General features: G+C 36.5%; 3 protein-coding genes and 1 long non-coding RNA gene across 5 annotated transcripts in view; 1 reads left to right on the top strand and 3 right to left on the bottom strand.

The window, feature by feature from the left end:
* LOC134744311 (diencephalon/mesencephalon homeobox protein 1-like) overlaps window positions 1-3,931 on the top strand; it is a 55,260-nt gene extending 51,329 nt beyond the window's left edge. The window contains exon 2 of one of the 2 annotated variants that reach the window (XR_010128076.1): window positions 1,010-1,149. Coding sequence is in view for 1 of the 2 variants with exons in the window: in XM_063678088.1 (XP_063534158.1) it covers window positions 1,010-1,231 (222 nt within the window). In the remaining variant the exon portion in view is untranslated. Of the gene's footprint in view, window positions 1-1,009 lie in introns of both variants that reach the window. The other variant, XM_063678088.1, reaches the window with a different exon arrangement.
* The window catches only part of LOC134743612 (E3 ubiquitin-protein ligase TRIM9), a 381,810-nt gene that overhangs the window by 326,306 nt on the left and 33,880 nt on the right, over window positions 1-21,624 (bottom strand). The window lies entirely within an intron of this gene.
* Window positions 6,966-9,665, bottom strand: LOC134747463 (uncharacterized). The gene is made up of 2 exons (XR_010128328.1): window positions 9,227-9,665; window positions 6,966-7,709 (listed from the first exon to the last, which is right to left on the bottom strand). It is a non-coding gene; the product is annotated as an uncharacterized LOC134747463 (long non-coding RNA).
* Window positions 13,558-20,957, bottom strand: LOC134744135 (WW domain-binding protein 4). Its single transcript, XM_063677835.1, has 7 exons — window positions 20,772-20,957; window positions 20,615-20,687; window positions 19,808-19,999; window positions 18,632-18,773; window positions 17,078-17,177; window positions 16,358-16,525; window positions 13,558-13,814 (listed from the first exon to the last, which is right to left on the bottom strand). Coding segments are annotated over exons 1-7 (882 nt in total). The 5' UTR covers window positions 20,774-20,957; the 3' UTR covers window positions 13,558-13,609.

Raw genomic sequence — 21,624 nt, 5'->3', positions numbered from 1 at the left:
CCTGGTGTTGTGATCGTTTCGGTGACACAATGGTAGACTCGGCAGACCACCCGGAGACGGGCGGTGTTGTAGTTGTAGGCCTCCACTCGAGTGGAAGCGCTCACCCAAGCGACACAAAACCTACTGAGAACCAACATCAATGATCAGTACAATATGTGAACACATTTTTTCAAACCTCAAGAACCCGGTCAGTTCACAAAATTGGGCCGGACGATTGTCCGAAAATAACACACCAGATTATTGATGCATCAGTTACAAATATCACAATACGATATCGCCTTCTGAATTTGAATGCTTTTGTAAATATCAATTTCTAAACCTTTTGAGATGCGGAACGGTAGCTCTACAGAAATATTTAAATTGAATTTTCATTGATAAAATATGTTATGAGGACATAATATTAACGTGCTTTTTTTAAAACAAGTAATACCTAAGATTTTTTTTTTAATAATGTTTACACAAGGTTAAATTGCATATTCTGGTGGATACTTTTGATCGAACCGAACCTGAGACAACCAAGTTTTCAATGACTTTGATATAGAATCGTTAGCAGAGCAGTTATGTGGGGCGCCACGAAAAATATTCTTCCTTGTCGTTGTGTTGAATGAGTTGAAATAGTTTAATGACTGCTTGAACGAGGCTTTGACTTCGATAGGATTATTACCGTAACGAGATTTCTGTGGCCCGCCATAAAATCTCAGTGTTGGTTCAAATCCGACCTATATAGGTATCTAATAGGTACCTAGCCTACTAGAGGCCTTGATCGCATTTTCTTAGGTATGTATTTCTGTTTTACTGCGAAATAAGTAACCCAAATGAGATGAAATAAGTCTTACCTATTTATTTTGGTGATTAATTAATTTGATTTGTTTAGTAGTGTAGGGGCACTCTCATCTGTGCTAAGTATTATCGTTCAATTTTCTTTTTCGAAAGCCCGTTATTTTGGCATGCAACGAGTTCTATACATGCATAGGAGTTTATCAAGAATTTACGGAAGTTATTGTTTCAGGTGTGGTTCAAAAACCGTCGAGCGAAATGGCGGAAGCAGAAGCGCGAGGAGCAAGAGCGGCTGCGCAAGCTGCAAGAGGAGCGCGTGTGCGGGCGACTCGGCGCGCGAGGGCCTGCGCCCGCGCCGCCCGTGCTTGCGCACTCGCCGCTGCGCGCGCCGCTACCGCCGCCGGCGCCGCCGCGCTGCTCCGACGACTCCGACTCCGACCTCGAAGTCGCTTGAGACCACCCCCAAAACAGAAACTTGCGTGCTAAACGACTTTTATCTCAATTACACGGGTACAGTTTCAGTGAACAATGAAAACATGTGAAATACTATTTTAAAAGCAAACAAGTGATGTGAACGCTGTTTTGTCAATACGTGCAATCAAATGGAACGGTAGTGTCGCAGAAGAACTTGATGCAATGTTTTGAGATGTTGACACTTGACGCGACTCTTCGCAGCTTGTGTAAGTTTCTTGCGAAACCGGTGCAACGCTGCGCTGTTTATTTTCACAAGAGCAACAGACTCCAATTTAATTAAATGCAAGAGATTTAACACCTAAGAAGTAATAATAGAATTAGGTACTTACCTATGTATAGTTCGAGCACTCGACAACTGTGTGTTAATATTTATTATGTGAAAAATTTGTAGGTAATCATATTGTATATTTTAGACTTTAAGGTACCTACCTATAACAAGCAAATATTGTAATTAGATAATTATGCTCCACAGAATAATCGAATCGAATAGATAATTGATGTAACAAATAACAACATCACAATATGTTCTATTCATATAGAACATTGAATTCAACATTGAGGTAACACGGGTAAAGCAACTTTTTTTGTGTTTTGTTTTTAGACCTAAAAGTTTTCCTGGCTAAAACGAGTATCTAAGTACATGACAAAATAATATTTAATAGAAAAAAACCGACTTCTCAAAACAGTGTGAAATGCCATATAAATTATTAGCTGGTATTTAATGATATAGTATAATTAATCAATTTCCTCTCGTTTTTCTAGTAGCATTTCGTTTCTATAAGGGTCGCAGTTCTAACATAACCCGCTTCTCTGATAGCAGTTCGGTTCTGTGAGGACTGCAGTTCAAACCTAAACCTAACCTAACCCACATATCTAGTAGCATATCGTTTATGTAAGGGTCGCAGTTATAACTCTCCGAGTTCAGGTCCGGGTCCGTACCGGGTCCGGGTCCGAGTCCGGGTCCGTATCCGGGTCCCAGTCCAAGTCGAAATCGCCAAACGCGCTATGCGTCGTTGAAGAGTTCCGTTCTGATCATCATCAGCAGTTCCACTTGATCAAACAGTCGACAGTTTTTAATGTAAATGCTTAATTTTCTGATGAAAATACAAAAAATATCTCTATACGTATGCCTTTAAGATTTGAGGAGTTCCGTCGATTCCTCGTGGATCCCATCATCAAAAATCGAGCTTGACAAAAATATGTCTTAAAAACTTAACTTGCTTAACAAACATAACGAAGAGGACACATTCATCGCCAAACGTGAACTATGCGGTCTATGCGTCGTTGAAGAGTTCCATTTTGATCATCATTAGCAGTTCTACTTCATCAAATGTCACTTTTTTAAATCTAAATGCTTGATTTGTTGATGAAAATACTAAAATCACTATATATTATGTATGCACTCTACATTTGAGGAGTTCCCTCGATTCCTCATGGGGGATCATCAGAACTGCGTTTTGACAAAAATGGGACCAATTTGTATGTACTTATATACTTACAATCAAAAAAATAATTTTCAAAATCAGTCCAGAAATGACGGAGATATGGAGTAACAAACAAAAAAAACCTTTTGAGAAGTCTGTTAAAAATACAAAGGATATGAAGATGGATACCTACTGTAGGTGTAGACTTAAGTATTCGTCCACATATATCCACGTTCAGTCGCCATCAGATATATTGAAGCGGCCAAGGTGCTCACAAATATCTAAACACGCCTCTTTTGTCAAGGTGTTAGAGTACGCAATTGTAAGTAATTTCGCTGAGATGGCAATGTGTGGTATGTAGACCGTACAGCGTGATCAATTTTTGAGCGGTCGCTCCGATATATAGATGGCGGATGTACTATCTAAATATAGGACAAAGGTAGGTAGATATGTGTCGATTTGCGTTTTTGTGTTCTCGGTGAATTATATTTTCTTGTATTTATTTCACTTTAAGACGCGAATCAAAAACAGTTATATGGATGTTTCATTCTGTCAAGCAAGCACTCGTTTTAGTAAAAATTCTTCTAGGTCTAATAACGATGCCAACTGGACTTTTCCTTTAAACATATTATCTGTGGCAGGTGGATGGTTCAATGGAGAAAATTATCACCACAAGTTACTTTTTTAGCCATTAGGTAGTACCAGTAATTTGACCAACTACTGTAACATCGTACATATACTCTTCTTCTTCCTCGCGTTATCCCGGCATTTTTGCCACGGCTCATGTCCGCTTGACAACTAATCCCAAGAATTGGCGTAGGCACTAATTTTTACGAAAGCAACTGCCATCTGACCTTCAAACCCAGAGGGTAAACTAGGCCTTATCGGGATTAGTCCGGTTACACATCGTTGCCTATACGTTTTAAATAAGCATTACATCCCTATGTAATTAACTTTATTTTTTTATGGGATCAATTCGGTCTTGCAAACGCTAAATGTTTTTTTTTTAAACTTCTGTATGTCTATTGTGTACATACAGCGTTACGACATCAACATTATCAACGTATCAATAAGCCCCCAGATCAGATGTGTTTTATTTTGTACAGTTGGTCATAATTACTAAATAGGTAGCGCATTTTCTACGTTCTTGTCAAATCTCGTACACGGATTTCGATTTTAAAAATGGCTAGTGGCTTGTCACGACGTTTACTTATTTAAGGGGCCCACTGACTATCAGTCCGCCGGACGATATTGGCCTGTCAGGTAGAACAAAAATTTGACAGTTCCGCACATTTGACAGGCCGATATCGTCCGGTGGACTGATAGTCAGTGGGCCCCTTTACTCGTACCAACATGTACCTAATCCACAATTCGGGATAGAACCTAAAATATTTGTCTGTAATAAACTTTCATTAATATCCAGTGTCGGTGTATTTATTTCTTTTTATTAATACGTCAACTTCAACAATCATTACTTAACACAAGATAGATATAATTCCGTAATAGATGGATACAGTCTAAGGAAAAAACGTGCTTCGAAAATCAAGAAAATTTGATTCTCGATCAGATGGCGCCACTACCTTTGGCCTACTCTCGGATAGATGGCGTTGACGGTTTCGTTTGTTATTTAACAATTTTAACGCATATCAGTGATAGAACACGGGTCAAAATATTATAAAAATTATTAATGCATATATAAATACATTTTTTGATATTATTATTTTTAGTTTTAATCGTGTGTCGATATATGTCAGTGAATTTACTGTGGCTACAAAATTTACTATGACAGTACCGCTCTATCTCTATCCTATTATATTATATCCTCTTTGCTTAACACATATTCACCTAGCGTAAAATGTGCCTACTCTGCTCCAAAGAGGTAGGTATAGTTGGTCAAACCAAATTGTCAGTAAAAAAAAAAACAAAAAAAAACATAAGTACTCATCCTTTTCTTTCGGGTGCTGCTAGCTGCTATTACTAGCTTAAGACAGAGATAGTATGATTCTCTCTGCCTATGTTTGAAATGAGACAGTCCTTTGACAAACTATAGTTATGTTGTCAAACCAAATTGTCAGTAAATAAGAACAAAAAAAACTATATTCATCCTTTTCTTTTAGGGTGCTAGTACTAGTGTAAGACAAAGATAGTATGATTCTCTCTGTCTATGTGACAGTCCTTTGACAAACTATACACGGTGTTTCACGTCCCACTGAAAACCTAAAAACAGTTTGTTCAGAATCGATAGGAGCATCGATTGCGCTATATTTTAATGAGGGTATTTTTTATATTTTTTTTACATGCTCAGTCTACAAGTTTGTAATGCAACAATATCAATAACTAGTATTTGACACGTTATTTGTCAATGAGAAAGACCCTTAACTGGCTATTGGTAAACCTTATCTCGTTGCAGTAAGGTATGCAAATGGTCAGTCAACAGTGTTTACGATGGTAACTAGCAATTGTTTGATGTCACTAAATATCCTGTGTAGAATTATCAGTCGAATAGAATTGTTAAGAAAACTAATCAACGAATATTTTTTTACAATATTTATCGCATTAAAGAATAAATACTCAAGATGTTTAAAATTAAAAAAATCTGTTGGGGTGTCTCAGGTTTTAAGTGGCTCAAGTAACACCGTGTATATATGCCAATTTAAAGTGACATCACAGGGGCGGTATGTACAACAGTATAAAGGTCCTGTAAAATAATAATAAAAAAGTATACATCACTACTATCATGTTGTAACACTTAAATGAGGTTGTGATGACTGTTGGAGCACAATTAACCAGTGGGAAAACAAAGTGGGTACATTTTAAATAGGTAGGTATTTCAGAGAATTCACAACAAATAAATACGGTCAACCAATTTGATTCCTAGGCCACTACAGAACTTTGTTGTATTAACTACTAGATACATGACATAATTGACAATATTGACATACATTACTCAATAAGCACATAGAACTCGTAGAATATAAACAAATAGATTCATTATGACATGGTTCTATAGTGGCATTAGTGGCCTAGGAATTAAATTGGTTGACGTACTTAGGCTAAAGATTTTCGCGCTTTAGATAATTTCAATGTTTATACTTATACATATATGACAATGCCAGCGACCCGCTACAAAGCGGGGAACGTCGTGTTATCGGCTACGCTGGTTGCGCGTAGCTCGCCCTGGCATAGGCATAGGCACTGGCAGTGAATGTTTTAAATGAGAAACCACTGAGAAACACAATTAGCCCTTAAAAGACATCAACGATCATTTCAATTAAGTAGGTACGCAATACGCATGCTACTTACTGATGTGCAATGAAAACACAATAAATTAGGTATATGTATTAGAGTATAATAAAAGGCTCCTGTTGGCATACTGATAAGGAGGTAAACCACAAGGCCTGCGTCGAAAACATTGCGTCACCACTCAACACCATAATCATGCGGTCATGGGGCTGTCATCTCATCACGTAACAGGTATGCATGCTAAACAGGTATCACACAATACTCTGCTTATGATGTACTTACTAGGGTTTGCAAACCGATTAACCGAGACATTTTAGGCTCGGTTAAAAACCGGTTTTTTGAGTCAATAACCGGTTAATAACCGAAATGATATTTATCGTATGAAACGACCTAAAAAGGTATAAAATAGCTTTAAAGTTAAATTATTTCAAATATAATGTAATCATAATATTGTCTTCGGTTACCGCGATAGTTACTCATGAAATAAAACGATGAAAACGGATTATATCGCATATATTTAATACATCCCAACGTTTCGAACCCTTTACAGCGTTCGTGGTTAACGGGTGAACGGGTGACGGGTCGGGATGTATTATAAATTCAATATACGCGATATAATCCGTTGTCATAGTTTTGTAATGTAATCGTTATGTATTATTTATTCTTTTTCAATGTGAAAACCATACTTAAATTGTTTTATGGAAGTCGATTATGCCATACTTATTATTTTATAAAAGTGTCTTATCAGTAGTTAGTGGGAGAGGGAGAGGTAAGGAAATTATACATATTTCAATGTACCTTAAAAAAACACAAACCACTACCATAGCTACAATACTAAGTTTAAGTATAAAAGAAAAATTATAAACGTTGCAATGTCAACAAATACCGGAACACAAGCAGTACAACCACCTTTACTTACTTGGCGGCCTCATCCCTTGTAATAAGACAATGTACGTAATAACGAATTTTGTATTATATAGTTTTTTAAGTTTTATTTTTTGTAACCCGGTTTAGGTAGTACACAGGTAGTAATAAAACGAAATTAAATATCTTAACAACAAATGTATTAGCAATCATTTAACGCCATTACACAGAAAAAAAATAATCAGTCAAGGCCGATTGTTTCATTAAGAACCAACAGGTCTACCCAATATCTTGGTAACAATAATTAGCAATTGAAAGTGAATTACTGTTCGCTAATAAAAATACAATCACTAAGAGCTCTTACACTATAACAAAGTTGTACACCGGTTGTGAGGCCTGGACCGAAATAAAATATATATATTAGGTATAGGTACATTACACTAATTATACATTTAATATAGAATTATTACTTACTTACATCACAGGTTAGTTAGATAATTAATTAATTATACATATCTAATATCTTCGCAAAACTGTTTATGAGTATCTGGATAAATTCTCGAGCCATGTTAATCGTCGATTATCATTGTCATTCGTTAAAAGGAATTAGCAAATAGCTACGTCAATACGGATATTTTGGTAGCTATATTGTACGAAATTCTTAATTATTTGAACATAGTAAAATAACGATAACTCATGACTGCTTTGTCCGACGAAGCCCACTCAAGCTACTCGGTCTTTCTAGTAGTACGCGTAGGGGTAAGAGTACGTGTAGGCGTAAGGGTAGGAGTAGGCGACAGCGCTGTAGGGGGAGACGTAGGCGGGCGCGTAGTAGCCGGCGGAGTACCCATAGTCGACCAGCACCTGTGGTTTCGCCTCTGCAGGGCTCAGCACCAGCGCCGCCAGAAGGCACACAACCAATGCCATCTGCTCAACAGAACAAATATTATAGAAACATATAGGTAGTAAAATTCTAGTTAAACTATAAAAGTATCCTTGTCTGCCTGTCTGTTTAGTTTGTTATCTTTTCAAAGCAAAACTACTAGAGCGGATTTGATGAAATGAAATTTGATATGTAAAATGCTATTTTACCGTTTAAGCTTACGGATGGACTAGCTATGACTACTTTATAGAAAAAATCGGTAAGATGGGAAAGAAAATGACATAGATAGCCCGAATCGATTGACCAAATATGAAAATTATCTTATGTATGTGTATTTAACATAACTGATTTAGAGGTAAGGTAAGGTGGAGTAAGACTATCACTTATATGGAATACTCATACTGTTTTTCTTGACCCGAGCAAAATAAACTGTTGTTAGTCTTACCCCATCTTATACCTTAGACACAGAATAAGTAATAGTATTATCTATCATACCTTAGATGAAATTTGGCATTAAAATGCTTGAATACAGAAATATAGGCTGAGGATATTTTATCCAAAAAATAAACCTTTAGTAATTTTATAATAAAAATAAATCTTTGTTACCCAAGGATTTACCCCGTTATTCATAAACGCGCTACAAGCCTCAATCAGGCGTAAAAACACATAAAAATAGATAAATTAATGTGATACCTATCGATTATTGTACGTTAGGTAGTGAAATTTTACATCGGCGAGCTGCAAAAACAAAAGACGTTTCGTTCCTAATAACTAGGGCTTCCAATACCGGAATCCCGAAATACCGGGATCCTGTCTTTTTTGGTAATTTTTCAATACCGGTAGTTTTAAATGCAATACTGGGATCCCGGTATTTTTAAAAACATGCGAAATGTTCGAAATTAATACATTTATTATTATTACTATGTACCTTTTGGTTGAAAACGTCACATGTTTTGCCGACCACTATGTACACCAATAATAATTATGTAAATGAGCATTTTTTTTTATACATTCTACTTAAAAAAAAAACAATAAAATGCATAAAATAAGTCGTTTCAACGTTTTTCTGTTTTATCAAAACATTTTTATAAAACTCCGACATGACATGTCATATGTGTGGGTGATTACCATTGCCCGCTGACTCCCATTACACGATTCTCGCCTCAATATTATTGTAAATATACAATAAACCGCCTCAGTCCCACATGCACTCTCAGTCAGGTATAACTGGAGATAAACTATCTATAAACTCGTATAGTCACTCAGCTCAGAAGTTTAAAAAAAGAAAAAAAAAATCGTCAAGTACGTGTGTGCCGTGTATGTTTACACATACATAACGTAAAAATTACAATTAATGTAACAAAAAAAACAATTAAAACTTTATGATAATTAAAATTATGTTTGAAATCTTAACCACCCAACTTACCCAAAATTAAATAGGTTTAGGTAACTTTAATATCAGAGGACTAAACTTTATGAAACATGAAATTGTTAAATTAAATTAATGATTTTAATACCTGATTAGATTTTGATTATTTAATAAATGTATACAAATGCTTACCAATTTCATCATCGTGGTAATGTGTGGTTTAAAAAAAGCCACCAAAGCCTGCTCTAGCCTGCACTAGACGGGATTGCTGCTTGATATGTGTCAGTTCCTCCCGCCGCGCCGTATCCTTATATACGCGACCGGGGTCCCTTCGTGCGCGGACCACTAATGCCCGCGTCCTCCGTTCAATGGTACCGGACTTAAACGCACACAATGTCACATTAAGGTATAACCAAATCATACCATTGTAAAATAAGCGATAATACGCTTTATATCAAACGTAATAAGTGTTTCGTAGATCTGTACCATCATCTCCATATCGGTACCGGATCGCGGTGACAATAGATCAGTGCACATTCGACACGCATTAATCGACGCAAAAAATTATAAAGTATCCATATAATTGATCTATCATGAGCATTGAGACGTGGCCGTAGGCTCCTTTGTGATGAGATGTCGTTAGATTTCTAACGATGTTTTTATAGGGTCCGGTTTGAGAATCGTATTTAAGTATTTACTTCATATGTACCTACCGCCAAACGATCGGTATTCCTAAGCGGAGCTGAAGTTCTCAGTACACCCACTGAGCCAAGTGAGGTATTATTACGGTTAAATAGGGATGTTCTTTAAGAGCTAGGGCAAATACCTAAACGGAAAAATGTGGCCACAATTTGCCGTTTAGTTGATAAAGCGAATAATAAGCAAAATAAAACTATGTGATAAAATACCAAACGTTGCGAAATCAATAGGACAACAATAGTAATAAGAATAAGTATACTGATTTATACATAAAATACTCAAACATATAAAAACAACATATAAAAACTCAAAAATGCGCGTTTTCCCAGAAATAAGACCTAGCTAGATCGGTTTCTCGCCCCCGAAAACACCCATATAGCAAACTTCATCGAACTCGTTAGAGCCGTTTCCGAGATCCCCGAAATATATATTATATACCTACACGGTGGCTAAAAAATAAGTGCATTCCCGTTGCCAGGGAGGTTTTGGAATTATACTGAGCAACTTTTACTATGGGACCAACCTTGAAATCGCGAAAAATTTTTTGGCTGTTTCATACATTTTGGCTGGCCAATTTTCTATGGGAGGGTAAAACTTTTTTTCGCGATCTTGTGATTAGTCCCAGTCCCACCACAGTAAAAGTTGCTCAGTATAATCCCAAAACCTCCCTGGCAACGGGAATGCACTTATTTTTTAGCCACCCTGTTTACAAGAATTGCTCGTTTAAAGGTATGAGTACCTGGAGACCGAGCTTTGCTCGGAAAACATATAAAAACTCAAAATTGCGCGTTTTTCAGACCTAGATCGAGAGTACTAGATCAATTTTTCGCCCTCGAAAACCCCCATATAACAAATTTCATCGAAATCGTTTGAGCCGTTTCCGAGATGCCCGAAATATATAAATAAATAAATAAATATATATATATATAAGAATTGCTCGTTTAAAGGTATAAGATTCATTTCATTGTTTTTTTAGAAAACACAATTCCCCCAATGAGGGCGCCCCTGGACGGCCGATGCAGTCTTAAGGGTCCCCGGCAAGCTCGGTTTTCCATACAAACGTAGTTCCGCTCTCATTTTAAAACGACTAGCTAGATTGCTCTAAAACTTTGTACCTATTTATAATAGGATAAGGTATATCTATGTCTTTAATTAGTTTATGTAGCTTCAGATACCATAGTTCAAAAAATACAGCGAATTTGTTTTTCATACAAAACTTCCCAGGTAGCAAAATGACGTCATTTTACGTCATTTTGCTACCTGGGTTGTTTTTGCTCTATTTCGTTTGTTTTATAAACTGGAGCTATATAAACTAATTTCAGACCTAGATATACCTCATGTCATTGTACGTGCAAAGTTTTATTACAATCCAAAACGTAGTGTTAAAATGAGAGCAGAACTACATTTGTATGTGAAGGTGCAATTCGGTCGAGCTTTCCGGGGACTCTTAAGAGGCCGGTGTCGATTTTGCAGCAAAAATATAAAATTGATAGAATTATTCGTTGAAATTATACACGTTTTGTTACGTAATATCTAAATAACAAGTAAGTATTGGTTTCTATTAGCACGTCTTCTCATCTTGCCTTTTAATAATGAGGTCGCGAACGTGCGTCACCGGTAATATATGAAGAGAAGGGGCAGTTTTTAAATTCATCAAAAAATTATGGTGGTAAATTATACAAATTGATGTATAAGAATAGTTTTAGCAAATGTTGTAGATGTAGATTGTTTAAGTATCAAAATTACGTTGAAATTAAGTCGATTTTCAGAGAAATTGTCACTTGTTTTGAAGTAATTTCTGGGGAAAATTGAATTCGTTTAACTTTCATTTCCTCGAACTCTAAGTCATATAACAAAAATGTAATCTGATAAAGGTCAAGTACTTACAGAATATGTGTAATACAAATTTACCATTTTAAGCAATCAAAACTTTACGAAATTTACAAATAAGAGCGACAAAATCAGTGCTTTACGCGCGTTTACCTAAACGTCCATCAGAAAAAAAATCACTACTAATTTAATTAGTCTGTTTTCAAAAAATTGATCTGATAAAAGGCAAGATAAGAAGACGTGCTAATAGAAAACAGTACTTGTTATCTGAATTAGGTGACAAAAGGTGTACAATTTCACTGACTAAATCTATTGTTGCGAATAAAAACGACACCGGCCTGTTAAGTTCAGGTCAGGTGGGATAAGTGAAACATACCTAGTTTATTTTGCTTGGGGCAAGAGAAACCATATGAGGAAATTCTTTCTACGTAAGTATTTCAAATACTTACGAGGTAATTTTATTTATGCATTAGTATTGTCATTTCATTTAGTTTTTAATATGTTTAAGTATCTCTTACTGTTTTTATCTACAAGTGTTTCTCTCGCTCCATAGTCTCTCTTACCCCACCTATGATTGCACAATGCTCCTAAAATTAAAAAGTGAAGCAATTAGGTACCTTTATGAAAAACATTATTAAATATTTTTATAGGTACTCAAAATATTAGTAAAATTGGCGCAGCTGATGGGCAAAATACCGAAAACTCCTCTACCCAGAAATTGACTATCAGGATTTAGTAACCATTAACTACTCATTTTTAGATTTCCGATTTCTCGGCCGAATTTCACCTTCCCATACAAACGGAGTTTCGTTTTTATTTTAAAACTACGTGTTGGATTGTAATGAAACTTTGCACTTACAATGACATGAGGTCATTGTATTATCTAGGTCTGTAATTAGCATAAGTACGAGTAAATATATAGGCTCCAGTTTATAAAACAAATAGGGCAAAAACAAGTTTTGTATGAAAAACTTAAATTCGCTGTGTTTTTTTTAACTATGGTATGTGAAGCTACATAAACTAATTACAGGCATGGATATACCTTATCCTATTGTAAGTACAAAGTTTCAGAGTAAACTAGCTAGCGTTTTAAAATGAGAGCGTAACTACGTTTGTATGGAGAACCGAGCTTGCCGGGGACCCTTAAGCTAGTTATTAATTTACTTTAGTAGTACCACTGTATATAATTATCTTTTATGTAAAAAAATATATAATAAAATATAATTATTATTCAAAAAAAATAAGTTATCCGTGAACAAAGTTTTGTACGGAACACTAAAAACTATCAGGTATATCATTTTTGTCTAAATACATTAGATCTGCATTTAGACAAACAATATTTGTATGAAAATCATGAATTGAATCTATTTTTCTAATTTTATACATATCAATCCAGAAATATCGTATTTACCTTCACGCGTCATAGACTCATAGGCAATTGTGAATGCGTAACGCATCTCAAATACAAACATACCTCACGATAATGTATTCGTATCTTACTTATTTCTTATTCTGCGGGTTGAGCTCGTATCGAAATATTGGAAGTATGCGGATCTGGGGACACCCAGATGACAAATAAACTAAAATTGTATCTAAACATCCGCTTAAGGCGAAATATGCCCGGCTGATTTATGGTGGTTTTAATTGGTAATCGTGAATGCCATTAGTTATAGGAACGTTAACTATTAATATTACTAAAATGGTTATTTACACTTGGGTTTTTCCCACTAGTTACCACCAAGTTGCTATCAATCGTAAAAATAGAGAACATTTTCTCACCTTTTACCACTTCACCTCATCTTTTCTCTGGTAACACCTTGGTGGTAACTAGTGGGACCTGATTACATCTAGGAAACATATCAAATTACCTATGAGGTTCAGTCGCGCCGCGGGGCCCTCAGGCTCTATGATCACGGGCGGGATCGGGATCATGGATCATAATACTTCTTTACTAGGGCGATAAACATGTATTTATTGAGAGTAATAAAATAATATTTGATAAAAACATAATTTTATTAATACTTATAACATAATTATTATCAGTCATCAATCATCATCCAGCTTCTGCCGCATATTCCGTTTGGGGTTGTTGAGTTTCCTCTTCTTGAACTCGACAGGGCCGTCGCCGAGCGAGTCCACGCGCACGCGCCGCTCGCCGAACGCGGCGCGTTCCTCCGGCGCCACCACGACGGGCGGGGGCAGCACTTCCTTGTCGGGCTTCGGCAGCTGCAGGTCGATTCGCTCCACTGGTCTGAAAACATTCATGAAATCACTTTCTTGGCTTCACAAGATATGTCACTATCTTCCTCGCGTTGTCTCCCCTTTTTACCACGGCTCACGGGACGATCCGCTTGGCAACTAATTTCAAGAATTAGCCTCATGCATGAAGTTTATATCTGAACAAAATATTTTTTATTCGGATGTTTGTTACCGATGTTACAAATGCATTTCCGTTATTAAATTATCATTTAATTGCTTAAAATAATAATAAATAAATATTATAGGACATTCTTACACAGATTGACTAAGTCCCACGGTAAGCCCAAGGAGGCTTGTGTTATGGGTACTCAGACAACGATATATATAATATATAAATACTTAAATACATAGAAAACACTCATGACTCGGGCACAAAAATCTGTGCTCATCACACAAATAAATGCCCTTACCGGGATTCGAACCCAGGACCATCGGCTCCACAGGCAGGGTCACTACCCACTAGGTCAGACCGGTCGTCAATAAAAAGTAGGGGAGACCAAGGTGAGTTGTAACAGAGGAGAGTTGTGACATCGTCGATTTTTTGGAATCTATTAACTAATAACGAACTCGCAATAGCGCGCGCTAGTTCAAGTTACTAACTAACAAACGCGCACTGTTGCAAGCTCGCTAACAGTTAATAGGTACCAAAAAATCGACAATGTCACAACTCTCCTCTGTCACAACTCACCTCGGTCTCCCCTACAAAAATTTGCCCGCGAAAAGCTAGTGAGCGAAACGTCACGTCACGTGACGTCACGCGTTCGACAGATTAGTTCACATAAGTGTCATTCTAGTTTATTAATTCGTGGTGTCATTAGTAGCAAACGTCAGTTGGACCGTACAACGTGTGCGGTCATCACGCTCTGCTCTGTAGAATTCGCGCCAAAAAATAAGAGCGTTTCAACCGCTTAAAATTTTTCAACATTTTAAATATTTTGTTATAAAATAATGTGTTTTTAATTTTTTCGGGTGTTCAAACGATATAAATTATGATTACAAAAATTAAAAAAAATCATGCATGGAGCTAATTGACTGTGGCCCTAGTTTTTACGATAGCGACTGCCATATGACCTTCCAACGCAGCAGAGGCGAAACTAAGCGCTATTGGGATTAGTCCGGTCAGTGGCGTAGCGTGAACTAATCTAGCCGTGGGCGAAATCGCATCTGCGAGGCCCTTTTGTTTCACCGTGCCCGAAGGGGCCTCGCGCGAGGCCCCTTGGAGCGCGAGGCCGTGGGCGACGGCCCACTTCCCCCACGCCTAGCTACGCCACTGAGTCCGGTTATCTCACACAAGGTATGTCAATGTGATGTGGGCCGGTTGCTCCACGAGATACGTCATGGATGCTTACAACTACTGGTACAATACCTGGCAGGGAAAGTTATGTTTTTTTTTTAACGTCCGGTACTAATTCGCGAAGTAAAAATGTCGTTGGTAATACTGAAAAACTCCTACTCACCTCTTCTAAAAAAAACTCCGAAATCTTCCACTTCTGGAAGGAAGTATAACTATGAAGAAGAGGGAGGGGGGAGATGACCGAACGGGATGGTTTTTGGAACTTTCAGTAGGAGTAGCAGAGAACGCGCTATTATTGTTTGTCCACGTCATACTCTCACTTTTATTTTTGGCTACTAAAAATTCTTAAGTACCGCGTCAAAATGTTAGACATCTCGTTCCCCACTAAAGCTTGGTGGACAAAGAGAATAGAGTGTATAGAGGCTTATTGTCATAATAAATTTTGTAGTCACAGTAAATTTACTGCCATCTTTCGGCACAGGATTAAAACTAAAAATGAAAATGAATAAAAATATAAAAAAACAATATAGGTATATATGGATACATGATTTTTTATTTTTTATTATTTTTGGAACGCCATATGACTTTGACCCATGTTCTTTCACTGATATGTGTTAAAATTGTTAAATATCAAACGGTGTCGCCAAGTCGCCATCTACACGAGTATAGGCCAAAGGTCGCCATCTATTCAAGCATAATTTTTTCTTGAATTAGCCTCCGAAATATTTTTTATTCGGATGTTTGTTACCGTTATATCATGTTATAAATGCATTTCCGTTATTAAATTATCATTTAATTGCTTAAAATAATAAATAAAAGGTACAAAAATATGCCCCCGAAAAGCTAGTGAGCGAAACGCGCGAAACGTCACGTGACGTCACGCGTTCGACAGATTAGTTCACATAAGTGTCATCAGTAGCAAACGTCAGTTGGACGGTCCAACGTGTGACGTCATGACGCTCTGTCGAATTCGCGCCAAAAATTATGAGCGTTTCATCGGTGTTCAAACGATGTAAATTATGATTACAAAAATTAAAAAAAACCATGCATGGAATTTCCGAGGTACGTTTTTTCTTAACTTATTCGTAGTTACATATATCTTTGTTGGTGGGTAACAATTAACCCGACTAAATTACGTAGGTTGTTTTCGTCGCATCGTGTATGATCTGTCTCTCTCACGGGCGCACGCGTGTGGCAACGCTATAGTATACTTGAGCTTAACTAAGTGCAACTGCACTCACTTGATTTGAACGGCCTTCCACGTGCCGTAAGGGTCGGCGGCGCGACGCTCGGGCCCGAAGTGCGCCGCCGACGGCCTGGGCTGCTCCTTCTTCACGGACAGCGCTCGCATGCTCTCGCGGGCGAGGTGCGCCTTCGCTTCCACTACAGCTTCTTTATGTTTCTGTTCTCTGGAGAAATAAATGTATGCATTTTGTAACAATAAAACAAAATATACATGTCTTTATACTTGTGTAGTAAGTATGAAAAATGCTTTGGAATATTTCTGAGCGCTACTTTTTAATAAATAAAAAAAACGATAGAGTCCATGTTAAGTCCAACAAATCATGGAGCGAAAAGCGAAGTCATGTTTCTAGAATGAAGCCTCTTTTGGGGCACTAATTTAAATATTTTTATTAATTACTCTCCTAGTTGCACTAAAAATACCCATTCTGTGAGAATTCCGTTTGTATTCATATTGCAGACAATTGAAATTATTCATGAAATAGAACTAACTAACTGACAGATAAAGAGATAGACAAATTCATCAGATTTCTTATTATTTATATTGTGTAGTATTTTTAGTGTAAATATGGTTTTAGATTAAATTATTCTCAGTCATAGAAAATCATAGTCAATAGTCAGTAGTCATTGTAAATTGATTATCTTAAACTAAAATTCAGAGGATTTTAGTATAAGATTTATTTACAGTATAAGAATAAAGCCCATTAATCTAATCTTACTTTTGCTTTTTCTTAATTTTCTTTGCATCCTCTTCTTTCAGTTTCTGTTTTTCCTGATCAGCAAGTGATAAATAATGGTCTGGGGGATCCCATGTCGTTTCTGAAAAATTTAATATAGAAATATTTAGTACCATTTGCGTAAGTGGAATAATATTATCTGCTGTTTGATGTCAAAATGTTCTTTCCTACCAAGTTACCAACTATACTATGATTGCTTTAATTATATTGCATTCATGCAATAAATTCATTGAGCATTCAAGACCCCATATGGAGTACTGCTGTCACCTTTGGGCAGGAGCACCTGGATGCCAGCTTGGACCCTTCGACTCAGTCCAAAGGCGCGCTGTACGAATCGTCGACGATCCCAAACTCACAAGCGGTATTGAACCATTAAGTCTAAGGAGAGACTTCGCCTCCTTGAATGAATGAATGAATGAATATGTATTTATTACCACAACAGCGAATACAGAAAACACAATATCAAAAAGTTACTTAACCTATAAACATTATATCTATAATCTATAATCTTAACCTAATATCTGTAACTTAATAACTAAACATTTGCTGTGACAAATGGTTTGGGCGTCAGCATAATGCTGCCAGCATCAACTCAGCGTCAGTGACACTGCAGCGCTGTTTTTGTTAGCTCCGTATTTAACTACACAACACAAATACAATTCTCACTTAGCCAAATCTCAAACTTCATATCATCATATCATATCGTTTATCATATTAATTTATATAAATAACAAAGTGCTGAAAATCTTTAAGACTACTCATCTATTTTTATTTATTTATTTATTTTATTTTTACCTAGGTACTTATGCGTGTTCTACCGCTTGTATAATGGGCTGTGCTCTGAAGAATTGTTTGACATGATGCCAACGGCCGCTTTCTATCACCGCACCGCTCGCCATCGGCAGGGTGTTCATCCTCACACACTAGCACCTAAATGGTCGCGTACTGTGCGGTTTAAGAGGAATTTTCCTCCCGCGTACGCTTCGGCTGTGGAATGAGCTCCCTGCCGAGGTTTTCCAGAGGGGCTACAGTATGGGGTTCTTCAAAAAAGGAGTGTACAGGTTTTTAAAGGGTCGGCAACGCGCGTGTAATATCTCCGGTGTTGCAGGCGTCCATAGGCCATGGTAACTGCTTACCATCAGGCGGGCCGTATGCTTGATTGCCTTGATTGCCACCGACGTAGTATAAAAAAAATCATTGATAATGTGGTCATCCAATTTTGCAGCTTGCTGTACATTTCGCAGCTAAGGTCCATGGAATTGGGGGGCTGAGGTTGCGCAAGAGTAGGCACTGCACTGTGTAACCTGGCACATAGACGTAACTAGGAAGTAAGTAGAACCTTATTTGCTTGGTGCGAATCTCTTACGATTTCATCTATTATTTTTACATGAATACATATTTAGAATTGTTGACAAGGTTAAGTTAATATCCCAGCTTGCAAGTTTATCTTGCCTTCTCTTGCCACAAATACCTAGATGTTTGAATAAAACTTACTATTATAACTATGTTAGTGAGACATATAGATGCTATATTTACCATTGGTTTCTGTGTTCCAAAAGTATGAACCATCATCAGCTTTGACCTCATGCCAAACTGGAGTGGGCCGAGCTTGTGGAACCTCCACAACTGGTTCATTTTTGTCTGAGGAGCTGCTTTCACCCAACATTTTGTTGATACTCTGAAATATAAGACTAAATTTAACCAATCTAAGTGCACAATTTAAATTAAAAGAAACAATGTCTTGCATGTTGAATATCTGACTGCATATTTCCATGCATATGGGCAACATTTAAAACAGGAATATTCTTGATAATAAATCAGAAAGTAGTACTGGCAGAAGATAATTATTTTTAAGAAAGGTAGGTAGGGTAGGCATAGGGGTTATCAGGTCAGTTTTTGTGCGCTTAGTCATTTATTAGGTTTGAGTGCTCAATGGTGGACAACATACTTATTATTATTATTTATATTGGATTACTTAGTCTCTAAGATGTTAGCTATTATATTCTAGTATTCTCTATACACAAGGCTATGATTGACTAATGAATTTATTAAGTGCAGTAGTTTTAAAGTCTCGTTAGACCAGTAGTAAAATACTAATATAGTGTGTCAATGGACAGTCTCATTTCAAACATAGATAGAGAGAATCATACTATCTTTGTCTTACACTAGTACTAGCACCCAAAAGAATAGGATGAGTATAGTTTTTTTTTGTTCTTATTTACTGAGAAATCTCTTAGAATTAGTCACTTTCAATTGTCCGCACCAACCCCTACGTTCTAGACCTCTATTTTATATCAGCTTTGCCCACAAGAATTACGCTCGGCACACATTTTTCAGACGAGTCCCAAATTATTATAATAAGCACCTACATGATATTGATCCTTTTCACACTACCCTGTCTAGTCTTAGAATGAAACTTGGACCTAAATTGTTTTAATATTTCAAGTATTGAATATAAATAAGTAAATGTATAATGTATAGTTCTAAATAAACTAAAAAAATAAATAAAAATTGGTTTGACCAACTATATGTTTAGCCTAAAGTATGGTCAACACATTTGATTTCTGTACCATGTTGTACCTAGTCACAATCATATGAGATAAATAGCGGCTTTCATATTGATAAGGCACAAATGGTACATAAATATTAATTCCTAGAATATACACTTTTTAATTAGGTTGATTTACCAGGTAAAAATAAAATAGTAAGTACCTGTGAGGTGAGGTCTGCATTATTTTGTACATCTTTCAAGTAGGCAGCCATGGCAGCTGCCTCCATCTTTTTCAAGTCATCATCAATTTTCTCTTTTTGTTTAAATTCTTTAGTGCTTTTCTTTGTGATCTGGGATATGTGTTTTTGCACATTTTCTTTGTGACGTTTCCCTCCTTCATGAAAAGAAATTGACTGAAAATAATACACATAAAAGTAAATAGGTATGGTGTATAGGTAACTTAACTACTGTAATTTCTTAAACAACATGTTTTTATTATACTTAATGAATTATTTTTACAATATATATTTGATGCCACTGGATATATACTTTAATCTTAAATGTAATAGGGATAATCATTTTATTTATTGTTACAAAGTTATAATTATTTAGGTAACTTTTAAAATAATCTGCTGCTTAATAAATTAACAATTAAATCTATGAATACAAAAAATAATTACGTGAGGTAACTATTAGTCAACCCCGTTTGTTATCGCTCCCGGTGCAAAAGTGCCCCTAATGCTCACGGCATTACCCCGCTGGATGGCTATGGACAGCCTCTGCACCAGGAACGATTCAGAGCGGGGGTCCTCTCTCTTTTGTCTAAGTCGACGGCCTATGTCACGCACAAATTGTTTCGCTTAATGAATTAATGATTGTCCTATGGTACCTGTTAATATTTTATGTAAGCGAATCTGTAAAAATGGGATAATCGCAGTAGATAAGCTAAGCGTTCAAACTAAACAAAGCTCCCATTGCTCAGTAGCAATGGGAGCTTTGTTTAGTTTGAACTTATAAGTATTACTTACAACTTTATTGTCAGCAAACCAGCATTTACAAAATTCACAATATTTGCGAGCTTGGGATTTCCAGTATTCTGTCCTGAAATGAAGAAAAGGAGAGGTTATATACTTATTATTAAATACCCCACTTTTATATAGGAATAAGTAGCATTTGGTTACGTACATTTTGCTTAACTACAGTTCACAGCACAAACAATTACTGGACTTGAGTATTTTTAATTAATGTAACTGAAGGATTAAATTTAATTAAATAAGGATTCTATTATAATCTATGGTCAATAATTATTGACTTTGAGATTATTGAGTGTATTGAAACATTTTGATCTATCTAAACATTTGAGTTAGTTGTGTTAAATGTCAGCTGTCATGTCATACGTTCGTTGGAATATCAGCTCTTGTTATTTATTTATTTTGGCATGCAAGATCCAAAAAAAAAGTAAACTTCATCGTCTTCATAAATACGTGATAATAGGTTTTTTGTGGTTGTGAGCAGTTTAAAAATTGTTGTATACCTATCTATTAGTCTTACTTATTTGAATTGATTTGGAGATGGTTTCTGAATGCCGTGCCACAGACAAGAAAAAAAAATATGTTAAGGGGTCTGCAGACGTGGCAACAAATGGCCTGCGATTTTGCAACGAATTCAATCGATTGACCAAATACCGCAAAGTCCGCAAAGTAATTTAATTCAAATGCGATTAAGGTAGAGACACACTTATCCCACGTACGCAACGTATGCAATGCATTATGACAATCTGAACCCTGAAAGTTGTATGCTTAGAAACATACTTGCGTATGACAAAGTATACAAATTTCAGGGTTCAGATGTCATAATGCATTGCATACGTTGCGTACGTGGGATAAGTGTGTCTCGAGCTTTATCAATAACGTTTAGCCCGCTCCAGACTACGCGCCGCGATTCGCGCACGAGTGTGGAGGAACCCTTTTGGAAAGGACATTATGTTTGGAAAAAAAATCAGGTTGATCACTGCGGTACAAAAAGTTTTTAAGACGCT

The sequence above is a fragment of the Cydia strobilella genome, chromosome 1 (genome assembly GCF_947568885.1).
Source record: "Cydia strobilella chromosome 1, ilCydStro3.1, whole genome shotgun sequence".
Lineage (NCBI taxonomy): Eukaryota > Metazoa > Arthropoda > Insecta > Lepidoptera > Tortricidae > Cydia > Cydia strobilella.
This window is presented reverse-complemented; position numbering and strand designations above follow the sequence as displayed.

Coding starts and splice junctions, on each gene's coding strand:
- LOC134744135 (XM_063677835.1), bottom strand. Junction 20,000..20,614: donor GGTTTGCTGACAATAAAGTT/GTAAGTAATACT, acceptor TATTATTTTCAG/TCAATTTCTTTTCATGAAGG. Junction 18,774..19,807: donor ATGCAGACCTCACCTCACAG/GTACTTACTATT, acceptor CTTATATTTCAG/AGTATCAACAAAATGTTGGG.